The 27,373-nt window shown below is 40.8% G+C and overlaps 1 protein-coding gene across 4 annotated transcripts in view; it reads left to right on the forward strand.

Annotated features, from left to right (window-relative positions):
- The window catches only part of LOC107262735 (heterogeneous nuclear ribonucleoprotein L), a 70,208-nt gene that overhangs the window by 10,182 nt on the left and 32,653 nt on the right, over nucleotides 1–27,373 (forward strand). For 2 of the 4 annotated variants that reach the window (XM_015729233.2, XM_015729234.2), the window contains exons 2-5: nucleotides 3,651–3,694; nucleotides 4,213–4,282; nucleotides 25,991–26,076; nucleotides 26,244–26,340. In XM_015729233.2, the coding sequence (XP_015584719.1) occupies nucleotides 3,651–3,694; nucleotides 4,213–4,282; nucleotides 25,991–26,076; nucleotides 26,244–26,340 (297 nt within the window). The remainder of the gene's footprint in view (nucleotides 1–3,650; nucleotides 3,695–4,212; nucleotides 4,283–25,990; nucleotides 26,077–26,243; nucleotides 26,341–27,373) is intronic. The other 2 variants (XM_025080113.1, XM_025080115.1) reach the window with 1 other exon arrangement.

Genomic DNA, 27,373 nt, shown 5'->3' on the forward strand with positions numbered 1-27,373 from the left:
CTCTCTCTCTTGTTTCTCCCGACTCGCTCGGATTCTCCTGAGCGAATGATTCTTATATGGTCCAATCAGAAATGGCGCTTGGACCGATGCCCGCATACCAAACGTCTACTTGTCGACTTTTTCGATTTAATCCTTTTTTTTTCACAGAAGCGCCCAGAGTATTCCGCGACACGACATTACTTCTCGGGCAAATTGTAAATGCTGATTCGACTGTCCTAGATCGTCGGAACGAAATTTTATTTATTTGCTCTTTTATTTGTATACGCAATCGTTTATTTACGCACGCTTCGGGAAACGTGAAAAAGGGACTCTGCCGAATTTTCCCACTATATCTTTTTCCATAAGATAGTCCAACCTTTTTTTATCGTCAATCTTCTCGTTCAACGATGTATTTATTATTTTGTGCGTAGTAAGCGCGCTGATCGAGATTTCCCGAAATATTTCAAGCTTGTTTCTCGAATTGCTCGTTGTACCGATAAGCGATGACATCAACGCCTTTGGCCTCGTTTTTTCTTTTTTTGGTTCATTGGCTGCATATAATTACGTCGTGGAATTTATCGATTTTTTTTTTTCAGGCGCAGTCTCTCTCGCCGATCACATTTGTTATTTAGTGCGTAAAACGCGAGGTGTGCCTCAAATACGAGAACAATACTTTGAAATGAATTACGAAGCTGAGGCCGTAAATTTCCATGTTGCGAATAGAAATTGTTATTCATTGGAACATTGGCCCAGGGTAAGGTTGTACATACGTACAGAGTGTATCAGCTAAGATACACGTTTGAGATTTGGAACGGTGCACAATTTCGAAAATCTGATGTCACGATTATTGAATATTTTATGATTGCGCATATTATTATTGTTCGCTTAACTTCCAGTCGCAAATAAAAAAAATTATCTTCGCCATTTCAAATGATATTGAAAAAAGTTAAATGCAAAAGTCGTAGAGCAAGAAAAAATAATAGAGATGTAACAAAAATTCGGACGGATTGCACACATAATAAGGGAGATATTTGCGTTCAAAATTTTATCATTTTTTGACGAATTCCTGACACTGGCGGAACGCCTTAGCTTCGCGCAGCAGCTTCACGCCGAACTTACGATTCGAAATTATTTTGAGATAAGCGTTCAGTCGAACGCAAACCCGTACAAGGTGGGTAAAACATATTACAATGCTATTTTTTACTACAAGTTAGAAGCTGAAATATTCCTGCTGTAGATTTCCGTGATCCTGGATGTAGATTTTGGAGTCTTCGTCTTCCTGGATGTGGATTTTCGAGTCTTCGTGTTCTTCGCCGCAGATTTTGGGGTCTTCGTGCTCCTGGACGTAGATTTCGGAACACGAAGACTCCAAAATCTATATCCAGGATCACGGAAATTTACAGCAGGAATACTTCAGCTTCTAACTTGTAATAGAAAATAGTATTGTAATATGTTTTAGCCACCTTGTACGGGTTTGCGTCCGACTGAACGCTTACCTCAAAATAATTTCGAATCCTGAGTTCAGCGTGAAGCTTCTGCACGAAGCTAAGGCGTTTCGCCAGTATTTGGAATCTGTCAAAAAATGATAAAATTTCGAACGCAAATATCTTCCTTATTATTTATGCAATCCGTCCGAATTTTGTTTACATCTCTATTATTTTTTCTTGCTCAACAACTTTTGCATTTAACTTTTTTCAATATCACTTGAAATGGCGCAGATAATTGTTTTTTATTTGCGACCGGAAGTTAAGCGAACAATAATAATATACCCATTCGAGGCGCAATCAAAAAATATTCAATGGTCGTGACATCAGATTTTCGAAATTGTGCACCGTTTCATCGTAAATCTCAAACGTGCATCTTAGCTGATACACTCTGTATGTATTATTCAATCGGGTCAAATCAGAGGCGATTCCACCGTAAGGAACTCGCGTCTCTCATGTTCCATTCATGATCTATAAAAGAATCGGTTCTGTCCATGCGCTTTTCAAGTGCGTCATGTACCGTCAGGTATACAGGGTGTCCCAAAATTACCTGACCAACGGGGTATGGCGGCGTTCGGAAGGCACCACTGATCACGAAAATGACCTTCCTTTTGTCCGGAAGGTCATAGTTTTTAAATGGGAGCAGGTCAAACTTGACCAATCAGAACGAGGCGTCAAGAGAAACGTAGGCACCTTGTGGCTCGGTAGCTTGTTTCTTGTTTCCAGTAGGCATGTCTTCGGCTGACGTCATCCTGCCCGAAGCCACCGAGAAAGAAAAGCGAGGGAAGAAAACTCAGAGTTCGCAGGTGCCTACGTTTCTCTTGACGCCTTCCTCTGATTGGTCAACTTTGACCTGCTCCCATTTAAAAACTATGAACTTCCGTACAAAAGGAAGGTCAGTGGTGCCTCCCGAACACCGCCATACCCCGTTGGTCAGGTAATTTTGGGACACCCTGTATAAGTATGTACAGTGTTCCCACGTGGCTCGTGCGATTCCTTTCAGACTAATGAATTCCACGTGATTACAATTCTTTGTTTCGTATTGTTAGGTATACGCATCTTATTACACACTTTTTGTTGCTTCCCTTCTTTCCGGTGCTCTATTGTATTTTTAGTGCAGCGCGAGTAAATATTTTATCACGCTTAGAATGTGGCGGCCTGTCAGAGTATAGCGCGTTAACGTGCTGTTTCTGGCAATATTTGCCTTCAGTTAATAGGCAGCCTAGACACTCCCAACGATGGACGAGCCAGTGCGACGCGTCGCGACGTCTCGAGACTTTCGTCTTGGGTATTTCGTGCCACATGGAATTTGGCTCTCGCTACTATGTGTTTGCGAATATCATTTAGTCTAACTTTGATACTCCAATTACTTCGTTTTAATCTGTCGTCCATAGAATTTTCGCACTCTAATTTCACTCGCACGGGTCGAAGAGACATAATAAACTTACTCCGAAAATGCAGAACCGCGCTATATATAAGAAATTATTAAAGAATTGACATTCGCAATAATCACCTTGCCCAACGAATGAGAGCATAGCTGTTGAAAAGATCTGCAACGAGCAGCATGAATTGCGCCGGACTATGGCTCTTTCTTTTTCGCGATATTTACGAGGAAAACGACTTCTCCGCGGCGCGCAATTACGAGGAGAATTATGTGTTGGACGCCGTGAAGACGTGGCGCTATCCACTTTCCGTTATAAATAGATAAAAATTCTTACAGGGTCCCGAGGAGCGGCCTACTTTTTCTCAGAGACGCCAATCACAGGGTTCCTTCGTATTTGGCTGTATTAGTTGTCTCGTTTGAATTTTTGTTAATCGCCCTATGACTCTCGTATCTACAATATCTTTCCATACCTAATGCGAAGGTCATAGGAACCGAAGTTAACGGCGAAAAGTTTACAAGATCGAACAAATAATTTCCCCAAGACTATAGACTCGAGTGTTTCGTCCAAGAGGAATAGCTAATCTTGGATCGCAAATTTACGGTGCTCGCGCTCCCGAAATTCTTTGGACATACGTTCCCCGCGACTATATATATATTTACTTATTCACGGCACCTTTCTGTCCGCCGTCTTTCTTGGAGTCGGTATCCCCTTTGCTTTGCGCCCAACCTGTTACAAGTGTGCCAATTAATAAAATATCATTAAACCATCAGCTGAATGTCACTTTTGTCTTCTCTTGTTTCAGAATCACGAGTACGGTGGCTACGGCGATGAACCACGTCGCAAAAGGTACGCAGCCTAAATTTAACCAATACTTTGCATCGGTCCTAAGGGCGTTATTGCATACTGACATCGTCTGGGGTAGAAAGACTTTTTGGAATCTCGTTTAAAATAACCTGGCAATGCAAATCAGATGTTATAATGTATACGTGGCTCCCTTTACTTAAGATGGGATGTCAAATGAAGTAAACGCGATCGCCGTATAAATTCTGGATATTGGATGAGGCTCAAATGGCATCCTGAATAACTTTGTTGAGATTCGATTTTAATAAATTTCACTTGGACGATTTATATCTCTTTACGCAAGAGCATTGTATATCGATAACGAAATGTTAACGGCAAATACGTCGATTCGATCGCGCTATTTTATTCTTGTCGCATGCGGGTCAATTTAGCGGAGCAAACGGTACGCGTTTATTCGTGAGATATCTTACATGCCAAATTGTCATAGTCAAATACGCCACGGGCTTTAATCAAATTGTGACTCCATAAGACAGTCGATTGAGATATCCTTTTCTGATTTTCAGGGAAGACAATAACAAACCGAATCACGTTCTCCTCTTCACAATTATCAACCCGGTGTATCCCATCACTGTGGTAAGTGTCCGAATTTATGGATAATTGCAAAGCAGAGAGATTGGTATATGCGAGAAGAAAAAAAGACGTGGATAACGAAGAGAAGAAATGGTCGATTTATATTACGTCTTAACGCATCAGGAGACTATAATACATGGGCATCCAACTTCGAACTCATTTCATCGTGAATATTATGTCGCGGTGGCTTCCTCGTTTACCGGAAACAAATTTTTCGGTTGCCCGGAAACCCATCCTCCTTCTCTCTTCCCCGGTCGTCAGTGCGTCGACTCGCCAGCCAGCATCTTCCGTCCACTCGGCAACGTCTCTAGCGTCTCTCGATTTACACTTTATTTCTGTTTGGCTGCCAGTAATAGATAAGCGCGGTCCTTTTCTGGTCCTCGGGCGATCTTCCTTCGAGATCATTCGCACTCGGAGTGCGAGTGCCGCTCGCGAATACTCGCATAGCGTCCGGGTCACAATGCTTATTTTCTTGCGGCACGTTGGCACTCATTAAGCGGCATCGAAACACGCTTCCTCTGCTCCCTTTTTATGCTCTTTTTCTCTCTCTCTCTCTCTCTCTCTCTTTCTGTCTTGTGGCCTCACTCCATTTTATTGCAACTGTCCCTTTCTCTTCCAAATGCGAGACACTCGATCTCTCTCTGGCTTCACGTACACACACATATATATATATATAAATAGATATACACCTACAGCGGATCCGGCAAGCCGATCGAATAAACTATTCGAGTCCGAAACTGTTAAGTAGGCGTATAGCTGCGAGTGGTCGATCATATTGTACAGGACTGAATAAGACTGTATGTCTCGTTCGACATTTTACAATGCTATGTAGCCAGGTGCGTGTTTTCCTGTAATTAGCAAGAATGCCTTTGTTAATGACTCTCAAATATTATTCTTTATTGTTTCATGTCACTACTGGTGCTTCGTCGATTCTCTCGCTAAATATTTATTCTGCCTCCATCGAGAAATCCCGTTATATCACAATGCTCGTATCGCATATACTCAAACGTTGTACATCACGTGTCTACATTCGTATACCTAGTGATAATAACGATGAGTCTCTCGAAATTTCCCTAGAAAATTTGTTATCCCTATGTGCATTGAGAAGTCGCGTACAGTCCCGCGGAACACTTATTAATTTAGCTTATATATCCTCTTCGTATCGAATACGTGGGCAGCAACGCGGAATTGGTGTTGGCGACAAGTAATTGCGTACTTAGAATTCGTTTCGCCGAGAGATATCGCTGTAGGAACAGACAACCGTTCAGGGCATGCGAGAAGAGCGGACTCTGCCAAGTATGAGGCATACCGTCGGTACAGTCCCGGCCAAGCACTGTCGCTAGGAATCATTAGTCTTTGACGCGCCCGATGCGATAGTCTTACTCCTTGCATTATTCTTCCTACGTTTTATCATTTCTTTGTCTGGTGAAATTTGCTGAATTACTTTATTTCAGGTAAATGTATTTCTCTAAGACCTTTGGAAGAAGATCTTGTCCCGACGGATCAGAGTTCCGCAGCAACGAGGTTATCTGCCCCTGGCATCTACTGGTAATTCTTCTCTTCCGAGACACTTGCTCATTTGATGTGTCCCTTTCTAACGCACCGAAGGCGATGCCCCGGTTAAGCCGATCGAATCTCTCCAGCTTTCTCTCTATAGCTGCTTAGCAGTTAGCTTAGAGTCTTTCCTTTCCTGCGTGAAATGAGAAAGGGTTGACGAATTGGAGTTTGCACGTGCGTGAATGATAATGTTCGAAAAAGCTCGATGAAATCGTTGTTGTGCGCATCTATCGTCTTCACTTTGTAACGTGTAACGGAGGGCCAATGCTCGCTCGTCACCCAGATGATCGTCCTTCGTGGAAACAGCGAAACAGATAATAGAGGAGGATACAGATGTTTGCACTTTTGAATTCCCTTTGTATTCTCCCTTTAAAGTCACTGCAAGGCCCGATGCAACGTCAAAAACCCTATTTTGCGTTTCTCTAGTATTTTTCCAAAAATGGATGCGCAATCGTTATCTATTTTGTAGAATGCTGCAGTCGTGATCGAAATCATTAACGGAGTTAATTATCGTTAAAAAATTGTCTTTCGCGTTTACTTGTTTTCGATAAGCATGACATAGGTGGTCAAGCATTGAACATTTTATAGTCCAATAAATACGATAATTTCACCGAAGATTCCATAGTGAGCGATACGTCTGTCTTTCTCTTATGCACTGAAATACCTATAATTGTGGCCCGTATTGTCCTCAATTGACAAAGAAAACGAAACCACGATGAAGAATAATGTAACTCTCATACTCACAAGCGGCCGGCTTTTTTTTCGACCGGCGAGGAAAAGACTCAAAAGGTGTACACGTCCTATTCTAATGCGTTTAGATCTACCTATCGGTTTGCCTCTTCTCGCACTCGCTCGCAACATATGAAAGTTTGAAAAACGTAAATTCTAAAAATTTTCTTTTGCATCGATCGTCATCGCATTGCTCATTGACATGTCTTATGATTTATTCTCATTGACTAATTGAGCAAATAGGCGCAAATACATCGGTGACATTTGAAGTTGCAAAGTGACAGCTGTCAAATGTAGCTGGTGCGTCTGAGTGGAAATTGGCGCTGCATAAAGTAATATCCCAGTTGAAATACACAGAGAGACAGTGCGCTACTCGTGACGTCTAGCTTACTTGCTCACTTGATATAACGCGCTCTACCAAATGGCAAGCGGTCATCGTGCATCTGTAGAAATTGTGCCGGCTGGCTATCCAGAGTCCACAAGTTTAATGGACGCCCTGTCTTCGACATATGGAGCATTATTTTTAGGTTGGGAACTAGTGAACGTAGCTTCGCAGGAAGAACGAGGCGATACATTAAAAATATACCAGCCGTGTGATGGGTTGCCGCGTTCGTGCTATACTTAATCCACGTGCTCGCTATATACGCGTTTTCTGCTCTTCTTACTCATCGGTTCACTCGCTCGCTCTATCCCTGGATCATATATCCCCCCCCCTCTCTCTCTCTCTCTCTCTCACCTCCCCTCCCTCTCTGTCGGCCCTCCACTCCTACGCATTGAGTGCCATAAATTATCGATGCGTAATCACAAAATTGCGAATCTCACAGCCGGGTGGAGACAAGCTGTAGGAATTTGAAATAAAGCTGGAAAACTTGTTGGCTCTCGACGAATGACACTTCCGCCAGATGCATATCACTTTCAATTGAGCGACCCGCCTCTAGGAAGTCAAATCCACAATAAAACTCGTACACCACGACCGTTGGATCGAGTGGGCTCAACAAATATTTCTGTTTCTTTCATGTGGAACATCTTGTAGTTACACGCTTATTGGGACTAAAGTAGCCTGATGTATATTTGAGAATAAAAAACGTCTGCCGAATAACTGCTCGTTCTTTTGTGCTTTTATTTACTTTCTTTCTTTCTTTCTTTCTTTTTTCTTTCTTTCACTCCATTCGACTTCCTATCCCTAGACACTTGTCGCTTGCGTTTAACCGCTAACGATGTTTTGCTCACGGGTGTCTGTCATGATGATACCGCGAAGTTTGCGTCAACTGTTCCTATATATATATATATATACACGCACGCATATACAGGACGTCTTTTATGGAGCACTCGTGTGGATTTCGACCGCGAAATCTCAGGCGACAGCCGGACACGTGAACTCGTTGATAACCGTTACTTACACCGCACGCATAGATTTCATACGTTGCATATATTGTACTTGAAAAAAAAGAAATTTTAGTATCACAATTATTTGTTAGATCGACCTGGCACGTTTTACTATCCCTTCTCTATTTTATCCCTCTTCTCGATTCCCAGTACGCTGTTCTCGTTGGGAATTTAAAAACTGGTTTTTGCATGTTCGATAGTCGCATTCAATCCACAGAAAATAAGTCCAGGATTTGTTGTGTCGACAGATGCTTTCCTAGTCCTACACTATATAGACACTCGGCATTGGCACCTATTACTGTTTATACATATATCTTTATGTTTCCGGGAACTGCAGAATCCACGAATGCCGAACATTCCAATCGTAATTCTATACGTTTCATCTTTTTCCACAGTCTTGTAAAATTTGATTGCTAATTATTCTTGTCGGTCTGATATATAATATACAGTAATGCGCAATTGAAGTGGAACACTTGAATTTTTGTGTATCTCTACGAAACTATGACCGATTTAAAAAAACCAAAGATATATTTTTTAGGAAATTTCCTTCCCGTTCGAATGGTAAAGGTTTTATCCCGATCGGATACAAAATGGCCGAATGGCAGGGGTTGGAGTGAAAAAGTGCATTTTTGAACTTTTTGAAGATTTCGAGATCTAGTAGTTCCGGAAGGAAATTTATATTTCTAATCAGGGCACGAGAGAGAGCATCCTTCGGCAATAAAAAAACACCCCCATTGAACCCCTGTAGGATCACTCTAGGGGGAGTTACACCCCCTTGAAGTGAAAACACTTAAATGGCCATAACTTCCGAACGCGCCGGCCAATCTGGTCCAGTTTCTGCATGATATCATCTTTAATGATACTGCAGATTCTCACAAAATTATTGTTCCCGGAGATGATCCCGTGACAGAGATCTCGAGATTTCGCAAGCGCGCCCGAAGCTTCCCCGCCATTTTTCATTAGGAAAGCGATGAAATAGAAGTTTCATTTTCATCCACGTTGTAGCTGAGATTTCAACGATTAAAACGCGCTTTTAAACATCCAAATACGAGTACGCTAAGGGGTTACATTTTAATTTGAAAAAACGCCTAAATTTTGCGAGTTCCGCTCGAGGCGCTCGGGGGACTAGTACCCTACCACGCGCGCCAAGCATTTGTCCCCCGAGCGCCTCGAGCGGAATTCGCAAAATTTAGGCGTTTTTTCAAATTAAAATGTAACCCCTTAGCGTACTCGTATTTGGATGTTTAAAAGCGCGTTTTAATCGTTGAAATCTCAGCTACAACGTGGATGAAAATGAAACTTCTATTTCATCGCTTTCCTAATGAAAAATGGCGGGGAAGCTTCGGGCGCGCTTGCGAAATCTCGAGATCTCTGTCACGGGATCATCTCCGGGAACAATAATTTTGTGAGAATCTGCAGTATCATTAAAGATGATATCATGCAGAAACTGGACCAGATTGGCCGGCGCGTTCGGAAGTTATGGCCATTTAAGTGTTTTCACTTCAAGGGGGTGTAACTCCCCCTAGAGTGATCCTACAGGGGTTCAATGGGGGTGTTTTTTTATTGCCGAAGGATGCTCTCTCTCGTGCCCTGATTAGAAATATAAATTTCCTTCCGGAACTACTAGATCTCGAAATCTTCAAAAAGTTCAAAAATGCACTTTTTCACTCCAACCCCTGCCATTCGGCCATTTTGTATCCGATCGGGATAAAACCTTTACCATTCGAACGGGAAGGAAATTTCCTAAAAAATATATCTTTGGTTTTTTTAAATCGGTCATAGTTTCGTAGAGATACACAAAAATTCAAGTGTTCCACTTCAATTGCGCATTACTGTATATATATAAGTAAATGAAAAAATCGCCATCGTCTCTATCGATCTTGATCATGACGAGAATCCCGCTGAATCGAGTCTCAACCTGTTCCAACCTGCCTTTGGTTGCTCGCATTTATTCTTTTCGTCTCCGACACAGCCCCATACTTGACTCATAAATATCCTGGAACAGTAGGATCTAGGTTTTACATAGTAAATCGGTACTATAGCCACGTTAATACGTTACAGGCGTCCATACACATACTCGATTGGTACGTCCAGCAGAAATTGGTAGTAAGTTACGGACATAGCATTGTGTAAAAAATAATCCAGTAAACATGGTCTCGAGTTCATTTCGTTAAGTGCCTTGAATAAAGAATTGATATCGTATAAGAAAGATACGGAGAAAATCAGCGACGATGATGAGGTCAATTTATTTTCGTCACGGTGCCGTCGTCGTCCTCCCTCCCCCCGGGCCCCCTCTCGCCCCCTCCTGCTCCACCGGCTACTCCTCCTCTACATCGTCGCGCGTCACGGCGTGTCTGCGCGATTATGCGACGGTGCATAATTCGAATCTCAGCAACATGTCGTGAATATATATATATATATATATATATAATATACATATATCCATCTGTGTAATAATAAGAATGGAAAGAAAAAAGCAAAATGCCAGTCTAGAGGGGCTGAAGGCGTTCGGGGATCGGTTATGTGAATTTAGCAGCGATAACGGGGCGCTAACTAACGAAGTACGTGCTTCGAGGGAGAGGGAGAGGCTTATAGCCTTGGCTCAACTTGGTCTCCCGTCTTGGAATGTTTCGCGGCTTCTCTCAGGCTTCGAGTACTTTAAGGATAGCAGCGAAAAGCTCAACGGGAGCTGAGTCGCGTGCTTGCCAAAGGAACTCAAGGTACTCGTAATTTCGCAGCATGAAGCGAATTCACTTCTTCTCTATTTTATGTGTATCAGTTACGTTACTAATGGTCTTGTTCGATTGTCCACTGGAATACACCATGAGGTCCTACACTCTCTGGGTATCGTTGCGATGATAATACGAATGTCGCGAGGAGAAAGTCGTACAAGGAGAGGAGGATCACGGCTAGGTGATAAAGAAGATGAAGAACGTCATTTGCTTTCCAACAATTGTAGATTTTATTTCGATTTCTCATCGTCAGCCGAGAGCCGAGGAAAAGGCGCCAGAAAATATTGTCACGCTATAAGGGCGAGCTGTCTGCGTGCCTGAACTGTGCGTGGTGATCATATTTCGTTTTCACGTGAGACTTTCGCCAGGTTATAACGTGTTCCCGTTGGATTTGGTCGACGCAAAATGTCTTGCGAGAAAAGAGAATTCGTCGGGCTTTTCCGAAAGTTATACGGTAAGGGAGCGTCGGGGCGTCTTTTTCATAACTCGAGCCTCCCGCTATTCCTACTCCCTCTCTCTACATCTTTGCTTACGTTTCTTGCGATTTGTCGTGCACTTTGTTTTTCTCTTTCAGCGCCATTTCCACGGCTCATGCGTGTTTATCGCGCGTCTGGATTCCGTCGACAGGCAAGAGCCCGTAGTATACTGCTTTTTTATTTCCACGTCTTTCCATACCATAGGCAAAGTACCTAGTTGCGAAGTGACGCGAAATTAATCTTTTCTCTCGTTAAACGCGTCTCTCGTCTCTCCTCGTCGTCTAGACGCGAAACACACAAGACGTAGATATGCTCCTTCACATGCGATGAGATGTCCAACTCGTGTAACTCGTTACTCGTGATAAATTTACATTTGAGCCCTCCCAAAACGTCGTCCACGGTGGTTCGACGATTCTCTCGAGATTTTCTTTGACTCTTTTTTTCTTGATTTTTAATTCCTTCTCAGAGCCACTATTTCTTTCGAACTCTTTTTTGTCTCCCCTTCACCATCTTGAGAGCACTATTAATTTCGTAGCTCGTGCTCCCGTTTCTTTCAATGTGCCTTCTATCTGCTCGCTCTCCTCTTCGTGTCCGTTTGGTCCTCTTCTACATGCTGCTTCGTCCGTATGTACAAACGAGCGAGAAAAAAGTGGGCGACGCGACCAAACGAGCGTGCCGAAACTCCAATCCGGGTTCATCTTTTCGCGTGGCCAGATGGGCTCCAATTAAAATAAATCACAGTCCCGACACGGAAGCCACGTGGTACGGATTTAACCGTGAAGCCACTGTATCGAAACAATGTCGGAGGAACGAAAACAATTATAACGTATGGCTCTTCGTAAGAGCGCCGGCTGCTTGATCCCTTATTCGACGCAGCTTGTAGCAGAATTGAATTTGCATTTAATAAGGATAACGCTGCTTTTCCATAATTTTCCACGAAGCTTATGCGATAAGAATATCAATTCCGTGAACGAGAGTCTACCGCGAGAGGAAAGTATTATTATTATTATTTTTTTTAATAGACATAATAGGACAAATCGGTATTGATAATTGTTAATAATAAACGCAAGCCTTCTCACCCATATATAATATTAATGTAAGGATTATCGTGAATATCTATTTGTATGGGAAGATTCACATCACATTGCGGACTACACGATCGTTGAAATATTAAAACGAAATGATGCAAGCTACTGATGACATAGCTGCAGCTGTATTCAAATCCTTAGCGATTCACGATTTGATTGTCGTGATATCGATATTCGATAATGATAAAAAAAAGTGGATGAACGAATTAAACGAATGAATAAACCGAATGAGTAAATCGATTTGTTTTATTAGATTAGCAGGAGAAATCGCACGTGAGACATTGACAAAATATGTTTTGTATGTTTCTGTTAAATGATTAAACGTTGGCCGCAGAAATGGCCGTGTTAGCATGGGTCACCGCAATTGGATATAATACCCGTTAGCCGTGCATATATAGAGACAAGATATGCACTTTGATTTATGTACATCTGCAACGGAGTAGAGTCGTCCATCGTCCACATGAAAATCTAAGTCAGCAACATATGTAGAAAAATCCTCCAATTATTCTGAACGTACATGTTATTCGAATTGCCTGCCGCTCGGATCCTCTTGATGCCTACGGAACAATTGCAGGTATAATAAAATTATCTCAAAATTTACCTCGAATGAGAACAAATGTCATGAATATGGACATAGCTCATTCTTTTCCTATAGTGCATATACAAGATGGTTAAAATAATGTGTTACGGGTTGTTTTCCTCCGTACTATTAGAGGTATCGAGTTGCATCTTTTTTTTAATAATATGTGGTATGACTATTTGATGTGTTAAAAAAATTGTGGGAAATAGGGGAAATTGTCCCTCGATTTTTTGAATGGATAAGGGGGGTGCGAATCTTAATTCTTTAACATCCAATAATATCGACGATGAAATCGATGCACAAGCAAAACGTTTTTTTCTTTTTAAACATAAAGTGATGACCCACATAATAACGGAAGACATGAGAATTCGTGCTGCTTGTGCCTCGATTACTTCGTTGATGTTTTTAGATGTTCAAAATAATATTCGAAAAGGAATTTAAAAATGTTTACAAGCACACGGATAGTATTTTGACGATTTAATATATTAAGTTTTAACACAGGATACGTGGCGCCTGACGTCGTTCGTCACTGCTTAAAAATTCCCCTTGAGAAAAATATTTCGTCTAAAATTTTTAACTATGCAAAATAAAAGAAATGCTTCAAGTAAATGTTATGAAATTTAATGAGAGCTGTCTGTATGAATTAAGATTTGAATTACATTCCATTGAAAAAATGAGAGAGAGAGACGATTCTCCCGTGGAGGCTCCTACAATTTTATTCACACATCAAATCGTTCTATTTAATGAGGACAAAAATTCATATTGAGTTCCTCAATGGTTCCGGAGAAATCAGGTTCTAACACTTTATTCGGAACCACCCTCTGTACAGGGTGTTCCAAGAGTGACGATGTTAAAAATTCATAAATACATATGTTTTACCATTTAAGGGGATAATTTATTGGAGGTTATATAATTAGTAAGTTAAACTACCCGGCGTTGTACAGGTTACTCGCATATACAGTAACGTGCAATTGAAGTGGAACACTTGAACTTTTGTATATTTCTGCGAAACTATGACCGTGAAATAAATATGAAACTTCTATTTCATCGCATTCCTAATGAAATATGGCGGGGAAGCTTCGGGTGCGCTTGCGATATCTCGAAATCTCCGTCACGGGATCATCTCCGAGAACAATAATATTGTGAGAATCTTCAGTATCATTGAAGACGATATCATGGCAAAACTGAACCAAATTGGCAGGCGCGTTCGGAAGTTATGGCCAATTAAGTGTTTTCACTTGAAGGGGGTGAAGCTCCCCCTTGATGATGCTACAGGAATTCAATGGGGGTGTTTTTTAACTGTGGACTGATGCTTTTTCTCGTGCCATAATTAGAAATATGAATTTCCTTCCGGAACTACTAGTTTTCGCACTTTTCAAAAATTTCATTTTGTATCCGATCGGGATAAAACCTTTACCATTCGAACGGGAAGGAAATTTCCTAAAAAATTTGTCTTTGGTTTTTCGAAATTGGTCATAGTCTTACAGAAATACACAAAAATTCAAGTGTTCCACTTCAATTGGACGTTACTGTATAACACATGCAAGTAAAACATATGGAACCTGGACAATCTCCCTCTCCTCCGATTGTTATTGCTTCATTTCCACATGTTCTAGGTACAAGCAATACGTGCAACGCCGAGTACATTCGGCTCGTAATTGAATAACCCATAATTTTCCGTAGGCTCCTAGAGGGTACAGCCAGAAGAAAGGATCTGCTGAAACAGAGTAACATATATTCAATCTTTTTTTAATTCAATCAACTAAAACTTGCTATCCGTCAAACACATGTATTTCATTGAATTGTTGCAGTATATTTATTTCGAAAATATTAATTTATTTTAATTAATCTTAATTCGACAAAATTTGTCGAGGAAACATTATTTTCGTTGAAATTACATTTTTTGTTCATTCGGAATTGTCTAGTTTTGTGTATTCAGTCCTTTTTTATTTTAATCAACTAGAACCTTTTTCAATTGAAAATGTCTATCTATGTGCTTCAATTATCGTTGCATATTTCTTTATGGAAACCAATAATTATGTGACAACATGTCACAATGAACAATTTTATTCAAGAAGATTCTTTAAACGCGCGTTCTGTCTTCTGTTCGCCAATAGCGTGTACGTGTTTGGTCGATGTGTTAAATATGGAGAAAATGTCTTTGGCTGAAATATGTATTTTCTACTCTGAAAAAATAAATCAGTGAAAATTCCACTGATTATTTTAGTGGTTTAAAAATTCACTGAAAAAAAAAAAAAATTGATTTCAGGTCTAATCCGCTGGTCAATCAGGTGGTTTCGTGTTATAGGAGTTCTATTGTTATCATATTGTTTGTCGCATTGTCACGTCGAGTATGAGTCGCTGCCGGTGACGTTAACTCATCATACGGAAAAACAATGAATTGATGCAGCTTCCAATAGTATTATGATAGCATGCTACTTTTCTTTGCGATTTAAATAAGTCATGCTCATACACATTCGTACATATATTAGGTGTGCAAATTAATTCTCGGCCTTTTTTCGTAGAATTTCGATTTTTGTTTACATAAAAAAAGCTAACAATTACCTAACCTTAAAAATAATCCCCATTACTTTCTACATATTTCCGCTATCTCTCAAGCAACTGTCGAATCTTGCTTCGGAAAAAAGGCCGTTTTTTCTGAAGATTGAAATTTCAATCCTTAAACCGTTGGATTCACTTTTTAAACGAACCATAACACAAGCATTTCTAACCTAAGTTGAAACAAATCATTTCCATAGCCCCCGCAGCATTTTTCTTCAGTTGAAATACGAAAAGGAGGCAGTGCTTAAAATGTTGTTACTTTTTTAATGAAACAGCTTTCACTACTGTTTTTTTATGTTATATCAGAAACATTGTCAACTGCTATATATATCATTTCAGAGCTCAGAGAATAGCTCTTTAAAGTTAACCTTACGGCGGGAAAAAAATTAAAATTTGAATATTTGCCGTCATTTATTAAATTTTCGGGCTGAGAATTAATTTATACATCTAATATATTGACGATTATTATTCTTAATCGCAATGAAATGTGTAAATTGGGCCGTTAGCTCAGTGGTAGAGTATCGTATTCCTCATTTCCAGTCCCACTCAGGGTAGATCGATCTGCCTACCAATCATGATGCTAGACGCGCATGAATTTTTCAAAATGTTCTATTAATTGTTATTGTTTCTACATGTAACTATCGTTAAAAACCACTCAAACATTTGTGTTGCAGTAAAATTGACAAACCATTTTCTTTGCGTTTACTGATTCAATCGATAAGTATTTGACTCAAATACATATTTACTAAACATAAATTACAATGTATTTGCAGCAAATAATTAATATTTATCAAGTTAGAACATATTTACTATCTACTAAATATGAATATTACGTGCAAATCAAATAAATTACTTGAAATAAATAGAGTTATACTAAGCCGGTATACAAATAAAAAAAAATGTATTTATTTATTAATTTACAGAGATTACAAAGAAGCCAACAGTGAAAGTTTCGTCAAAATCGGTTCACTGATTTTTGAGATCAACGAACATAAACAAACTCATAGAATTCTCCCTTCTTATGATATTATTGTAGTATAGAGTATAGATATAGATATGTGGATTTTGATTTAATCGTTAACAAAAAACACTAGAAGACGTATTTCTCAATTTAGCCCATGGAATATCCAGTCCTGTTGTCGTAGTACCTGCCACTTTTCGAGTACCGTCATTGTATCGTTAAAGTGCCGTTCCATGCATGGAAAACAGAACAAGAGGAACACGGAACCGGAATAACCACGTGGTGGGGGTTGACCAATCAGAATTGTGTTGAAAATTCTAATACCCCAGGTTCTACGTGAAGCGTATTTAACGGAAAACGGAACAAAATTCTGGCCTTCCTTTCTAACAAGCCTGATAAATTTACCCAAATTGAATTAAAAATTATATAAATTAGTAGAATTATTCATTACTACGTACTTTCTATAATAACAATTATCTTAAATCATGTTAATTAATAAGAATGAGCGTTCCATAAGGTTAGAATTTCATTCCGTTTCCCGTAAAATATGCTTCACGAAGAACTCGGGGTATTAGAATTTTGAACGGAATGATCCCGATTAGTCAACCCTCGCCACATCTTTATTCCGTTTCCGTGTGTTTGTCCTGTTCTGTTTTCCAGGCATGGGACTGCGCGTCCTCGCTTCTTTACCTTACTCACGTCAGTCAGCAGCTTCGATCCTCCCATATTGAAGACAGCCACTGCTGTACCTTCTATTTCCTGGCAATACCTACATCGGAAATGGCAGCACGCGCGTATGACGATGCGGTGAGCAGCCGAAGGCAGGTGGGCCGAAGTGGTAGGCCGTGTTCGAATCCATCAAAGAAGTGCTCTTTTTCCAGCTCTAGTCGATAGTCGATAATCGATAAGCGATAAGCTTACCGTTCCATTCAGTGAAAAAAAAAAAAAGCTAGTAGAAGGTCGGCAAAGGTAAGAAGACTCGAGCTGGCAAGAGTCGGAAAGAGGAAATATAATCGAAAGTTATCTTATCCCACATATCGCTATGCGGTGACGTGTTATTTAAAACTGCAAAAATTGTCTCTTCAATTTTTAATTAAATAATATTTAGTTGGTTGAGCGGTTCTTTCACAAAGTTTTATCGTCAGTTTCGCACGTTCATATAACACATACATTTCTATTTTACGAGGAACGCCTAACACGTCATTACACGGTTCGAATGGTCGAGTCTAAAAATTAAGTCTGGAGATGACATGGTAAACAAATATCTCCCAACACCATTAGCTGCGTGGTGAAGATTTGATGAGCACTTTCCTATATGCATTCCGTGTGTGTGTATATATATATATATATATGTGATATATATACACACATGTGCGTACTATCAGCAGTTAAGTTCTAGATGGCATAAAAGGGTGTGCTGCTAAAAGGGGACTGAAAAGCGATCGATTGAATCACCAGTGGGAGTTTCGAGTGGATAACGTACAGGGTGGCGAACATAAATGTTCTAGGGCTCCTTGGAATAACATTCAATTCTTTTCTCTTCTTTGTTCCCTTAGCTTTTTTTTTTATGAGGGTACTAACTACGAACGAGGATCTCGTCCGACGGTCGTGAATGAATTTTATTTCGAACCTTGCCAGACGCCACCGGAGCAACCATCCATGCCAAACGATTAGACCCGCTTTGAGAATAGACGTAAATTAAAAAATAGTTGGCAAACTATTTCCCGACTTTCGGCAGTCCTTGTTTCACACGTTTCTCTACTTTTCTCAATCGCCCCTGTTCTTACCATCCAATCTCATTCCGTGTACCATTCTTTAAGAATTTCCTCCCGCTGTCCTTGGCGTTCGTTCTTATCTGCTACTCGCAGCTATGGCTCAAGACTACCCAGGCACTATGGTCCATTCGCAAGATTTATAATCCCGTAGAATTTAGGCGGCCCTGATGTTGTGACAGAACGAAGCTGCCTCGTGCATCACGCGTGCCCGAGTCACGCACGTGACATTACGGCATCTATTCCAGACGCTGAGGCACGCATGAAAGCAACGCACACGCAAACGCGACAACTTCACGTGCATCTGAGACAGTAACGCATGAAAATCCAAAGAGTTTCCGCATTCGCTTAGCTTCATCCTGACAAACTGAGACGTTCGTCTTCTGGCAATTGCCATTACTTCACGTCCCTAATATACTAACCTATAGTTCTGCCTGAGCCACTTGGAAAATCTGTTGTAACTATATTACGGTAACGTCCTAACACTAAAAATTTTCATTTTGCCACCTCTTAACAGTCATCAAGGTTTCAGTATTATAACATCAAAGACGCGTCTTTATCGCTGTATAATGTACTATCTCGTTATTGTCAAATATCCATTTGATTCGTAATAGGTGTGTACCATCTCTATACGGTTTAGATGCTTGATACTTCGCCAAGTGGATTCTTGGCCGTTATTACTTCCGTAGAGCACCGTAGTAATTACTTCCGAGAGCACCTGGCGAATTTTTTCTTAATTTTTCTTCGTTGGAAATAACCTATCAATTCTAACGATGCTGAAGTATTGAAAGGGATCTGAAGTGCTGTGCGAAAAGGCACGTTCGACCTTAATCGGAGGCCATACGTCACTCCTTCAATATTCTCAGGACGATAAACTCGCAAATAAGATTCTAGCGCAAACTCGCTCCGAATTATTCGTAACACTGGATAATCTTTTTTGAATCCCTTTATCATTGCCGATTGCGTGTTTTGTTCCTAACGACCATACACATTTCGTTCGGTGGGTACGAGACGAACAAGCGAATAGTCAATATAGAATTATAACAGATTACATATTCATTAGCGAGAGTTCAGCGTAGGGTTACATCGGTATTTACTGGAAGAAGGTCATGAAAAAAGTGTAGAATGAACGTGCATGTGCGTGCACACTACAGGTATACATTTAATAAACAATGGTCTACTATTAATGTTCGCGCTTGATGACTCGGCAGAACAATTCGAGTAATCGTGAAATGGCATCGACCTCCTTATCACATGTCTTCTTGTCTTTCTCACCGTTCTCCTTGTCTCATTCGTTTCGTCTAGCAGGCCAAGTGCACAAAGCTTCAGTGATTACGGTTTACGATACGTAAATGTGCGTCTTAATGCTTTTATGTAAGGAGGAATTTTTTAAGGATTGACGACGCACAAATTTAGTCTAGTGGAGAAATATCGTGATATCGCAACACGAGGGGACTATTTTTACATTACAATCCGTATCGCTGCAGTGCCTTTAGAACGAACTGATTTTACGGCACAACTATAGTATCTACATGAATACATATATTGCGGTATTCGTGTAGATCGGAATGTAAACTTGACATTTTTTAGACACAACCACGCGGAACATCCAAGGGTGAAGGGTCTTATGCAATTATAATCCCAAAAAGTAAACGGAATGCCATCGTGCGTACGTGTGCGTGTGCCCTCGGCAGCAAATGCTTGTACCCAAAATTACGTAAAAATCACTAACTCCGAAAGGGTTGAAATTCATCCGAGAAACGAAGATGGGTATGTAAATTATACGGTAACATCTTTGAGCGTCCAGTCCTATCGATTTAAAAGTCCTGCGTCTGCGAAAGGACTTTTTCGTTGCGGTGGTACACGCACAGGTTGCAACCTTAAGGCTTAAGGCTGTCGTGCCTCAATCCGCTTGTCGTAATGTTCAATGATCATCAACCCATTCGTATTATTTATTATTTTCTGCTAAGCAAGTCGTGTTCATAGTCTTTGCAGGTAGTGCGTATATAACTGGTACATCATTTTTTAATATTTAATTTAAATTTCTGATAAGTTCGCGGGGTCAAGGAAATGGGGTAGAGGGAGTCTGTTCGGACAGAGGAGTGACGTAAATGACCATTCGATCACGTCTACTGTCTATGCATGACAGCATATGTAACTAAGAAACTAACTAACCGGCCACGCAGTAGGCGCGTGACCAAACAAAACGAACAGCTGGAAACGGAGAGGCAGTACCGAGAGCTGTACTGTATCAGCATTCAGTTAGGTATAAAGATGTTGTCTCCTGCTTTTCTTGATTCTATTGAATTAAGCTCACTTTTATAGTTCCACTCACTTTCCCGATGCAAATCCCAGCTTCGAGCTACACTCGAGTGCTTCTGAAGAAGTGGCAGTAAACTTTTTAGGAATTTTCGTTCGTGACGGATGACGTCCTTCAGCTGCACGAGCGAAATCTGGTCCTACTGAATTCTTTCATATCTGATAGACAAAGCGCGAACTCGAATATTCGTGCATGGTGGCATTTTATTTCTTTTTCGTGGATCGCGTTTTTACCTTTATCCTTTTCGTGTCTCCTAAAGTGGGTTACACTTTTCGGAGACACGCGTTCTACCCGGGCCCTATCTCTTTTTGTCAATACGTCTATACGAGATCTGATCTACATAATACTCCTAGGAGAGTTGACTTTCGACTGGTTTTACTTTTTTTCGTCTTTATCCTTGACAAATCACCCTATGCGAATACGTGAAAATCTATAAGAGCTTTGAGATGCTCATATGTCTCGTATAGAGTTTGTTATTCTTGTTTAACTTGAGGTTATTTGATTTTAATGTGGCTTGGTACTTTAACATAGCTAAATGTTACATTTTTACTTATATTCATTTAACGAATTCGATGTGTGTTTTTTTTTTATCATATGATAAAATAAAAAAAGGAAATATATTCAAGTACACGTGGTTCCGTAAACTTGGTTGTTTTCGAACTGTCCAAAAATTCACATTCAACTGGTGGACGTACTGTAGAATTTGTAACTTTAACACGAACATATTAATTTTCCACTCCACTTCTCTCCAAACTCCATGCTGCGCAAACTATTCCCGAGTCACGAGTCGTAAAGCGCGTCTCTGTAAAGGAAGTAAATTTGCTAAAAATGACTGTGCAGTCTACCGAGATACTGTCTACTCCGATGTCCCATGACTCGCACGAATCCCCAATTCAAATAATGAAAGGCTGTTGCTAAAATATCTTTCCTGTGAGACGTGTGTTCATTTATCTGTAATTTATGGCTTAAAACGAATAGAGACCAATTTTTCCCCGTGTCCAATTGTGAGGCAGGACCGAAATTTCTCACTTCAGTAGGTTCAGGTCGGTTAATGATAATAAAACGCAACACGGGAAGAATGGCATCTCAGAAGCTTCGGCATTAATCGAGGAAGGTGTTTCCTCCGAAGCGGAATCTGTTGCTTTAGAATCAGTGAGGAATTCTCTTTGCGGCTCATTGCTGCTCGTTACCGAAATTCTCACAGGTCTCTGACGTCACCACGTTGCGAATACGTTGGGCGCCGTTTCCGTAGACTTTGATGTCGCTTTGATTGTCGTTTTTAAATTGATGTCGCTGTTTCTGTACCGTGCAAAATGACCTAAACCGTTCGGCTCCTGAGGTACCTACGGGCTATTTACTCGTATGAAATTGTTGCGCAAGCGGCTAATTACTATTTCCTATTTTTCGTTTGTCCACGCGCGATGCATCTATGCGTCTACCGTATTCTTTTGAATTCTCTCACTTTCGTGTCCGATCGCTTCTGTTATCATGTAATTATAGTAGTAACAGTAATAATGCGTGCAACTGGCTGCTCCGCTCGTAATCTTACGCTACAGGAATCTTCCATGGAGATCCTAATAGGGATTTTCGAAATTTCTAGTATTAATCTCTAAATATTTCTGGAGGATTGAAATAGGAATAATTTCAGCTGTAAAATCGATAATAACAATGGTAGCGTATCCCATTATGTAATGTAAAACACTACGGGTATTCATTCGTTTAATGAGCGCCCTGCGCACGTGCAACGTGAAATGCATTGACGGAGTTAGGACAATTGCCGAAGGAGGGTTTAATAATGTTATCGACATGTTCTCCATTGACAAAATGCGAATAAGCTCTTATCCAGCCTATGAATGTGTGTGAGAGAGAGAGAGAGAGAGAGAGAGAGAGAGAGAGAGAGAGAGAAACTTCGTAGAGGCTGGGTGAAAGGTCACGGCAGTGAGAAGTGGATGGTGAATGTATTTCCGAGGATGGTTCGAACGTGTGACACGACTCAGTCCATACTCTTACTTCTATATACATATATACACAATATACTCTGGTGCGAAACACACACGTGATGTTGATACATAGAAACGTATAGGTATACTAGGTATTGATCCCGTACATAGCGACTCCCGATAATCGCTGGAACATTCAGTGGAAATCGATTTGTTCGATCTATATAGACGCGATCTGAATATACGCGTATATAGGCTGATTCGCGGTGCACTCGGCCGGGAGATTAGGTCGAATAACTTAAAAATCCGGATTTGAACTGCATCTTTTTTTTTTCTTTTTTATATCTTTCTCCTCTCTCTCCAGCTTTTTCCTATTTTCTTTTATTCTCTCTCTTTCTTCGTCGTTACATTTACGACAATAGCTCTCCGAATAAACCATAGCAATTGCATTGACAGAGGCACTGTATGCCTATACGTGGATAGACGCCCTCGTAGAAATCTCGTCTTGTGCAGTCGCACTATGAATTCACTTTGCCTGGCAAGTAGAAGACAAGTAAATAACATTGTATATAGTAGTTTGGTTCAAAAGGAAAAGTATGACTTTTTCGAGGGTTTCTTGGCGTATCGTATCCCTGCACTTGAGAAAAAATTGCCAGATGTTCCTGTTTATTTCTCGTCTCTACGATAAGAATATGCACTTTGTAGCGACGCCAATCTACTATATTTCTACGTATATCTATACAGATACCTAATGCCCGTGTTTCCTCGCGTTAGGCTTTATGTTCACGTATATAAATGTATATATAATCAACTGTATAGAGAGCCAACGAACAGCTTATCGGAGGAGCTCCAGCGGCTTTGAGGACGACATTACCTTATCGTGAATGAGGCGTATAAAGCAGCCTCGACCTCATCACGTTAAATGCAAGTCGACCTCCTCACCCTTTCGAAAGGTGAAAGGTCGCCTCGATGGAGACCTACGGATTTCCGCAAGATACTCTAGTCACACGAAAACTCGGTGGGAAACTGGTAGATACGCCACTGGGCCACTTTGGAGTTTTTCGTGGGAAAGAAGTGCTGCTGTAGAAGTTGATATTTATTTCCACATCGAGCAATCCGGAAATTGTAGGCTTTTAAAAAGTTTCTTGTCGTCATAGAATGTTGATTATGCCAAATGAACCCCGGTAAAATATTGCCGTGTATTCATTTTCTACATATATGTAGAAGATATAAATTTGGGATATTTTGGGGACGATTTCATTCGAGGTACTGGCTATTTTCAGGAATTTTGGCTGTTTTGAGGTCAATCCTCGAAGAATTTTCAACGTACCAGTGTCACACCAAATTTCTTTAAATTTGTTCGATGCTAGGTGCCCGGAGTTTTGATGGGCTTAGAGAAGGTTTCATTAGTTTAGGATAGAGTAGAATTCCAATGCTGTGATGTCCCAAGGAAGTAGTTTTCTTTAAAACGCATCAGCTCGCTATTGTGAACGCCCCTTTATGTTTCCTGTCCTCAAACTATACGATCGACAAGTTTACACGTACGTTACGTTAAAACTCAATAACCACTGAACCGATTTGAAAAACTTTTTTATCGATCGATAATTCTGATCTTTAGGAATAATATGGGCTATCTGTCGTAACGGTATGTCGAAAATGAAGTGAGCAGAGAGCGAAAATTTAAAGCAAGCTGGTAAAACGGGAATAGAAGCTAGTAAAATATACTAATTGTAAGTTATTTAAATAGTCATTGATATCAGTCACCGATCGCTCTCGAGATATCGTAAAAATATTCAGCCAGCTTCTTGATATCGTAAAAAAATGTCTACTCATGTTAGATTACTGTCCCGTCAACGAACATTTTTGCCTCTCACTCTTTTCTATTACCTATTTCTTCTTAATTCTCTCATGTTCCATTCAACAAGAATGTAGACGACGTCATCAATGAAAGTTCTTCCTAGGGGGATACTGTTTAAGTTGACAGTGCGTGGAAGCTGCCTTCCCTAGCACTTGGGGGTTCAATGAAAGTATACATCACGCGATATTGCGGGGTGCTTTTTGCGATGGCATGAAAACGACATGCGTAAATGGGGGCTTAATGCCAGGAGCTATAATTAGCGCACAACGTGCCAGCTGGAAGTTATGCGTAGGGCAGGTCAGCTACTGTCTGCGTGTATAAGAGTGCTGGGAATTACACGTTACCACAATGAAATTTTATCGGAGAAAAGGGCAAAAATATACCCACATATTATTTATCGAGCGATTGGATCGTGTTCGCTGAATCCGTCCACGTGGCTTTTATCAATATTTCATATCGACGAGAAATGCCCATTCAGAATTCCTCGAGATATTTCGGTTGATATACCCAATGACTAATGAGAAATCGTCCTTCCTTGATTAACGCACTATGTGCGTGTAAGGTATTAATGTCAAAGGTACAATGCCGAAGGTATCAATATCATTTCCGTACATACATGTCTTAACCTTCTAGAGAATGCTTCTTCGTTAGCTCCTGGTTTTCTTATGTTTGCTGAAACCAAGTACCTGTTCAATTTCAAGAAGAATCAGTACTGGATCTCTGGATCTCTGGATCTATTATTTATTCAGGTAAAACGGATTGCCGTCCAATTCGCAGGACTGTGCCTACGGTTAACTTATAAGGAAGAATGTAATTTAATTTTGGCACTGATCAAATATTCATTCTGTAATCCTTGTGGAGATGGCAATACGGAAAGATATAACCTTCGAATGACCTCGGTACGACCTTTTCATTTTCTTTTTTTTTCTTTCACCATTTCATTTTTTATTCCTTATTTGGGGGCTATATCAGGTATATACAGTCTGTACTGTATAAATGTATAAATGTAACGCGATTACATTGAAAGGAGAAATACGTAGGTGATACGTAGAATCACTCTCTAGGGAAATATCTTCAGGACGCAAGAACTGTACTCCTTTTCGAGTGTATTTTCTGGTTTCACTTGAAGTTAGCCACCGGGTAATCGGGCAGTTTCATTCATTTTTCACGCGCCCATTCGTGAGAAGCAATTGGCCCGGGATTAAGGCGATCAAATTAGGAGCACCGCTGCGTAATAATAGAACAGCCTTAGATTCGACTGCAGCTTCCATTTTATCATGAAAACCCAGCCAGCCAGCCAGCCGACCTCTCCTTCCTTAACTCGCGTCCACGCGATACAGACCAAACGAAGGTTACGTTTTCCATCCCAAGGAGACAAACGGATTCAGGAAGAGAATGCGATTAATATCTCTTTGTGATTCGAATCACGATGAGAAACATCTTGGTCGGTTTAAGTCAAAGGCCTGAAAGCGCTTTTGGCCTGGAGCCACGCTGTGTCATCACTCGAGATGCTACAGGCGTCAATTCTCGCGAGGCAGCTACAGGTAAACATACACACCTGATGCTAAATCTTACCAATTATCGGTTCAGCGAGAGTCAACCGTCTCAAGCGTCTGGACGCCACCGCCGCAATTTCTTCATTACGAGTCATAACCTCACAACTGACTTAAGCTTCCTTTAAATTCATCGATTTCTTCGTTTTCGCGTAATTAAGCTAGTCTTGGCTAAATCTTCATTTTCTTGTTTACAGGAAGTGCTGCACACAATCAGTGCACCGAGTGGACAAGTGCAGCGCATAGTCATCTTCAAGAAAAACGGCGTCCAAGCCATGGTGGAATATCCTTTGACAATGCTAACGATTATCTACTGTACGCTATATTTCACTCTGTCGCTAGACCTTCGTTTCTTCTTTGGCGTTTCTCGAGAACTTTTCTTATTATTTTTGCTATGCTTCTCGAGTGACAATCAAATTGAATATCCTTAACTGCGTCTTTCGAAACCACGTTTGACTCCGTGGAGTCAGCAACACGAGCAAAGGAGACTCTTCATGGGGCAGATATTTACTCCGGTTGCTGCACATTAAAAATCGACTTCGCCAAGGTGAGTTTGCGCACGTGTTTTGTTTCTTCATTCTTGTGAAATTCTTCCCTTTGTCAATAAGAATTAGGCAATTTGAGTGGAGCCTCGGTCACTTCCATTCTCCTCCATTTTCCATCAAGAATTCTCTCAAGAACTGGCACACGATGCCATCGCATTCTGCACTCGGAACTCCAATCGCTGGAAGTTCTAGGTAGGAAAATTGTACACGTTGAATCCGCCGGGAGTTTCCGAAATCATGTACATATATCGTGTACCTTCGTTAACTCCTCCAGACTTCCGGGCTACTACTACCGTAATACTCTTACGCTTGCTCAAAACTTTCGGATAGCTTCCATTTATTTGACTATGCCTCAGAACCTCCAAGGCTCGATATAAGTTCGACTCGCTTATCGGACCGGGCCAGGGAGCCCGAAGACGAAGATAGTAACAGGGTAGGAAATACTTGTGTGCAGGGAGTATCGTATCGTGTCTCAGTGACCTAGACAGCAAAGAATAAGTTCCTAGTAAGAGAGTCAGTGAAAAACTTGAGTCTAACAAAAAATTATAAGGGATCCACCTGGACACCCGAAATTATCGTGTACGGTCATACGAAGAACCCCATGTATTCATTAGTAGAGAGTGTAAGATGAGCACAGTGAAAATCGCTGCCGAAAAGAAGTCTGGAGTAGAATGGCAGCCATTAACGTTAACCCCCAGGAAGCTCCCCATCGTTTCGAAAGGTTCCCCATGATGGTCACGAGATGAAAGCTAGAAGATAGAGAATGGACCTTCCATGTAGCTGGCAGATGACAACCTATAGAAGAGAATGGAACTAGGCTCTAAAGGCACGTCGGTCTCGTACTGACGAGCGAGCGAGCTTTCGTTTGGTATTTTTTTTATTTTTATTTTATTTTACTTTTTCGCCCTTTTTCCTAGTTTCGTCTCGTATCTTGGCTTTCAGTGCCACAAGAATCAAGAAATGTAGGCCGATCGTGGAATTCCAGCATTGCGTAGAGCCGTGGTTCGACTCTATATCAACCTACATACAGGGTGT

Source organism: Cephus cinctus, unplaced genomic scaffold (genome assembly GCF_000341935.2).
Source record: "Cephus cinctus unplaced genomic scaffold, Ccin1 Ccin1_scaffold0126, whole genome shotgun sequence".
NCBI lineage: Eukaryota > Metazoa > Arthropoda > Insecta > Hymenoptera > Cephidae > Cephus > Cephus cinctus.